At 38.5% G+C, this 6,000-nt stretch overlaps 1 protein-coding gene across 2 annotated transcripts in view; it reads right to left on the bottom strand.

Annotated features, from left to right (window-relative positions):
* Nucleotides 1-3,912, bottom strand: part of LOC107740159 (membrane transport protein XK-like) — an 8,781-nt gene extending 4,869 nt beyond the window's left edge. The window contains exons 1-2 of one of the 2 annotated variants that reach the window (XM_016552493.1): nt 3,689-3,912; nt 3,106-3,618 (exon numbers count right to left, since the gene is read on the bottom strand). In XM_016552493.1, the coding sequence (XP_016407979.1) occupies nt 3,106-3,458 (353 nt within the window). In that variant the 5' untranslated portion in view covers nt 3,459-3,618; nt 3,689-3,912. Of the gene's footprint in view, nt 1-3,105 lie in introns of both variants that reach the window. The other variant, XM_016552494.1, reaches the window with a different exon arrangement.
* Between the last annotated feature and the right edge of the window lie 2,088 nt (nt 3,913-6,000).

Below are 6,000 nucleotides of genomic sequence, written 5' to 3'. Positions count from 1 at the left end.
AGACATACATTCATATAACCTCCTACCCCTAATTGAATCGCGATTTGTTTAGCATCTCAACCGATTTGAATCGTCACGTATTTGAATCGATTTTCAACCGGCTCGCGGTTAATCGTTACATCCCTAGTTAGTAGTAGTAGTTTTTGTACTAATTTTGCACGTTTTTTTTCTTGTGCTTTCTGGAACATTCCAGAACATTGTGGGACTGGTCATAAAAGACAAAAATCATACAACATACACATCTGAAGTGTTAGATGACTCACTTTTGGTAACCGTTTATGTTGAACTGTTGTTAGCTCTGTATTATGCATGCACCATGTGATTTTATGCACACGTAATGACACAGATTAGCTTATATAAGTTGTCCACATATTTTTTCATGAGCACACGATACACAAAAACTTCAAAAAGAAACATTAAAACTAAAAGCAAAACAAAACTTTTATAAAAATGTGTTTCACGGTGTAACAATAAGATAATGATAAGAAAATGAAGACCAGAGTAATGGCTGGTGATAAATCAGCTTTGCCATCACAGGAATTAATTATATATTTTAAATATATTAAAATAGAAAACAGCTCCAAAAGTAGAAAAATATTTATTCATGTTCTCACGACAGGTGACGCTTCGAGCCTACAAGCTCTTCATCAGACAATGAACACATCCATGTGTTCAACATCTTTTGAGTTCCACAGAAGAAAAAAATGTTGTACAGGTTTGAAGGTTGTACAGAGGGTAAATAAAAGATCCCAGAGTTTTGATTTGTGGGTGAACTATGTATTTCAACACAATTCACACTAATTGTGTGATTATAATGTGTGAGTTTATTACGTTTCTGTGAATGTGGTTGGCAGTAGGCACTCCTACTCAACTGCTGCATGTAAAACATCAGGTGACAGATCACGCGACACCTCAAATAAAACCCTAGCCTTAACTCTAAATGAAAATAAATGACTTCCGCACTTTTTATCACAGCAAATGTCACCTCTTTTGCTGTGAAACAAGAAGGATGCTTTGAGCAAGAATTTCAACACTTAGCTGCACACTGCACAGCATGCGGAAGAGGCTGTTCCAGTCTGCGTGAGTGGCCACGTTTATTCAAAAGCATGTAAATTAAGTCAACAACCCAAACATACATGCTTATAAAGTTGTATAAGAAACACAGAAAATACACCAGTGTTTTGAATGGCTTTTACTTTAAAATCCATCCAGAACACCTAGAAATAATATAAAAGCCAAACTGTTTAAGGCTTGTTTCTATGGCATAACATGATGCACAACATTATGGCATCTGCAAAGTGTGGGTCTAATAAAGTGAGAGCTGTCTGCCATATTAGAACGCTTGGCCTGTGCTGCACAAAGAATCCAGAGCCTGTTATAAGGTTGTTATTCAGAGCTTGGTAATATGATTACTAAAGACAGTCTTTGGTTTCTGCACAGCAACTACAGGTCCTGTCATTATATAAGGAGATGATGAAGGTGGCTATTTTGATCTTGATATTTAATACTTGCCAATGGCTGATGCTTCTAGCCAAAGCATACAGTGGGATTACTTTTATCAGGATTCAACTTTTGTGTTTGCAGCCCAAATTTGGTAAACCACAAAACCCTAACAAATGTGACAAAACCATGTAGAACTGTATGCCAAATGCCAACAGGAAAAAAAAAAACATTCCCAGAAATCCAGTCACTTCAAAAAAAGTATTCTTCAATAGCTCTTCTCTCAAGAAATACAATGAAATGATTGCTGTATAAACAGGAAGATCTGAGTTTAGTAAGATAAGACATTTCCTCTTCAAGAGAATGATTTTATGACACATATTTATAGAGGTGACCCTGACCCTCATCTTTTCTTACAATCTACTGACTGCTTACTGACCTCGGCACAGCATACCAAAGAAGGACTTAGTCCACAAATTGGACCTGCACACTGCATTCCTATTTTTCCTCTTTTATTTATTTATTTATTATTTTTTGTTCAGACTTGACAGTAAGAAGAGATACAGATGTGCCATGTTGTCTATAGTGTACACAGTTAATCATAGGTCAGTATTTTATAGAATTCAACTTAAAAACTTTGAATTTGTCTTTAAATTTCAAGTTGATATGAAGCTGGCAGATCTGAAGACTAAATCCCAAACCACATGCTATATCTTTGGTAAGAAATGATAAGCAAATGCATTTTTAATACAAACAGCTTAGCACTTTGGCATAAGATGATTGTAAATATTATAAGTTTTAATTGCAAAAAAGCAAGAACTGAACACTGCTGAGAATATAAATCTGTTGTTTACATTAGTTGTAAGATTGACATTGATTTCTGCTGTACAATCAACAGCTCTGAAGATATTTGAATACTGTATGACCACGACCTAGATAGTATCTGTCCTTCTGTGACCTTCCACATATTCCTAGATAACAGTATTAACAGAGTACAATAACTGACGGTAGACTGAGAAATTGTGGTCGTATTATACTCCCTAGACTCCACCACTGAAGGAAGTCTAGTTATATTTGGTCCTTTTGGCTCCTTTTCTTTCACTGTTTGAGCCACCTAATCCACCTATATGTTATTAGTTTGCCCTTTTTTGAATGGTACTAAATAAATACACAGCCATTCAGTGTTCCAGATTTTCAAATAGTTTTATCTCAGCCAACTATTGTCCGTTCCTAACAAACCATACATCAATGGAAAGCTTATTTATCCAGATCAATAAAAAAAAAAATTACCCTTATGACTGGTTTTGTAGTCCAGGGTCACATTTATATTTCATAACCATTTAAAGTTTAGCTATAGCTGAAAGCTTTTATACTGTTGTTTAATGTCAGTTTTTATTGTAACAGCTTACCTCATATAGCCTAATATGACAGCATGAACCCAGAACACACTGCCACAAAAGGTCGATCTTTTTTACCCAATCTTTTATTCTTGGGTAACAATGGTGGAAATACTCAATAACTTTTTTGTATCCCTGACTGAAACTGACTTTTAAAAATAAACATTAACACCACGTGTGGATAAACATGCTGAAGTATGTTGGCCTTATGTGTTTGTCAATATTGTGGCCATGTGATCATCAAGTGTCATCTCACTGACGCTCATACCTTATAATAGGCCCCATCTGAAGCAGATGCATGAAGAGCACAAGGGGTCGGTCTCTCCCCAAGTCCCGGTGCACGAACGTCAGCGTGAGCTGGGTCAGAACCGACGGAACCAACATGAATGTAATAGTCAGCCCCATCCACACTACGTCGTCAGTCTTATGGTACATGCTGCTGAGCACCGAGGCGCATATGAACTCCGCGCAGTACAGGACGGTGGTCCACAGCACGCTGAAGGGTGGATGAACTGTACCGTGGTTGATCACCATCATGACGCCGTTCTCAGTCGGGTTCGCGGCGGACTGCTGCGCCACCACCTCCGTGATGTCATGCTCGGTCGGCTTGTTGTTTTCCATCTTCTATCGTTACTTCTCGTGCGCTTTATATGGTTCGATCCGCGCAGCGTTCATGCCACTGTTTGTGAAAAGTCATCGACGGTGATTCGGATTTCAAATCAACCGTCTGCGTGGTGCATTTATATGAACTCCGCTCATATGCACCTCCACATATGCAGTTCTGTGAAGGAAAGTCACATGAGTATATAGTATGAAGTGATCCTCTGTGTTTTAAAGTATGCTACACGTACCCATCTAGACATTACGATGCCGCCAACGTCGATCAATTAAACTGTCTCCATTTCGCAGAAAGACTTTCAACGGTATTGTCTCTGATCAGAAAGCCAGGTGTGTCCTAACATGCAGTGTCTCTGGCTGCTGCTCTGCTGGAATAAATCCCCCGGGTCCTAGTGCACAGCGGTTGTGGTTAACCAAAGTTGATTCAAGATTTGTGAACTATCTTTAGTTGGTCTGTTTTATATTCTGTAGGCCTATCTTCTTTTCACTGCAGTTGAATGAGAGGGCAAACTGATGGCAGCAAATTGAATTTAAACGAGAAGATGGCAGGATCCTTGAGGCCTTAATATAAGCATTTTTTTAAATTGTCTGTTTATTTGCATGAAATGCAAGGTCAGGGGACAGCAGAGAGGCTTTGAAAGAGATTTATGGACAAAGAGCTTATAACAAAAGAAGAAAGCAGTACAAATATAGCCAGCTGTTACTCAGTACTTAATAAATAAATACATAAATATGTATAAGTGCTGGAAGTGAAATAAATTTGCTTAGCAAAGTAGCCACACCACTGTTAGAAATGTATTTTTTTAATTAAGTGCACAATTTTCCTTCTTGAAACGATTTTCAAGCACATTATTACCTATATGAGGGCATTTTTATCTTTAGAACTGCATATTTTCATTCTAACCTCATAAAACACACTTGTAAAAAATATGTAATTAATAATATTATACAGTATTTTGCTTGTCTTGTATATCTTAATGAATTTTTTTATGATCACCAGAGCTAAGATGATCATCAGTTCAACAACATCTGATGCTTTTCAAAAATGTAAGTATATGTTTTTTTATATAACGTATTGTACTGTTATACAAGTAATCTACTAGACACTCTTTTTCTGTAATGTTCTTTAATAATCATTTACTTAATCATGCTAATACAAGATCAACTGTTCCTGAAACACAAGATAAAAATGTATAAAGCTTGAATGCCTTGATTTCTGCTTAAACCACAGTGCAAACAATGATTGCTTTTGTGCGTTCAGTTGTTCACGAGAAAACAGCTTTACGTTGCCATCTGCTTTTCAAGTCAAGTCGAGCTTTATTGTCATTCCGCTACATGTGTGGACATACAGTGGAACAAAATGTCGTGTCTCGCAGGACCACGAAAAGAGTGTGTTTCTACAGGTGGTTTGTCCAGCCCACTCACCTGTATGTAGCACACTCAGAGTTGCACAATGTTTTTGAGCTTTTCAATGGTTTACATGTGGTGTGGTGTGGTGGGATGGGGGGGATCCTGGTTTCAGGAGGTAGGGCTGTGGATGAGGTTTCAGAGGGGGGTGAGGTCATTGGAATTGAGGGCTCTCACAGCCTGGGGGAAAAAGCTGTTGAGCAGTCTTGCAGAGCGGGTTCGGTACCGTGTTCCTGATGGCAAGAGCTGGAAGAGATAATAGGAGGGATGGGTGGAGTCCTTCACGATACTGGTGGCTTTACTGGAGTATCGTGCAAGGAAAATGTCCAGAATGGAGGGGAGAGGGGCACCGATGATCTTTGCAGCTGTGTTCACTGTCCGCTGTAGGGTCTTGCGTAATACATTACACATGTGGTGTGTTTATTCTCACAATTGCAACTATGTACTTGTGCCTCTATTTAGACATTACAATTCAAGAGAGAGCCTCCAACGCGTCTGGTGTCCCAGGGGCCTCACATGGCCATAAACAAGCCTTGTAAATACTCACATTGCAAACAGCCATTGCCTATGGCAGCCACATAGTAAAACACTAACAATGGCTATTTGAAAGCACCTGCCTATTTTTAAAGATTTTTTTTCCTCTATTTAGACATTACAATTCAAGAGAGAGCCTCCAACGCGTCTGGTGTCCCAGGGGCCTCACATGGCCATAAACAAGCCTTGTAAATACTCACATTGCAAACAGCCATTGCCTATGGCAGCCACATAGTAAAACACTAACAATGGCTATTTGAAAGCACCTGCCTATTTTTAAAGATTTTTTTTAAAGTTTTTTTTTTTTTTCAAATCTAATTTTCAGTATAGAGATTTAGCATGTCAGTTGAATATCTTTACTACATGAGGAGAGACACACAGTAGTGCTGTTGCTGTGCATTCTCACCCCCACAGACTGATTGTCCCAAACTGAACTAGCCATGATCAGTAAACGAATGCATATGGCCTTCTCTGACTCAGATCCACAGTTGTCAAGCTCTCAAATTTCCAGTGAATCATAGGATAATGCAGTGATTAGTAAAATACATGAGCTTGTGGAATTCTTGGATCTTAGATAATGTGGTATGTGCAGTTGTCCAGCCTG

The sequence above is a fragment of the Sinocyclocheilus rhinocerous genome, unplaced genomic scaffold (assembly GCF_001515625.1).
Source record: "Sinocyclocheilus rhinocerous isolate Xijiao unplaced genomic scaffold, SAMN03320098_v1.1 scaffold584, whole genome shotgun sequence".
NCBI lineage: Eukaryota > Metazoa > Chordata > Actinopteri > Cypriniformes > Cyprinidae > Sinocyclocheilus > Sinocyclocheilus rhinocerous.
The sequence above is the reverse complement of the archived record's forward strand: the minus strand, read 5'-3'. Positions and strand labels throughout refer to the sequence as shown.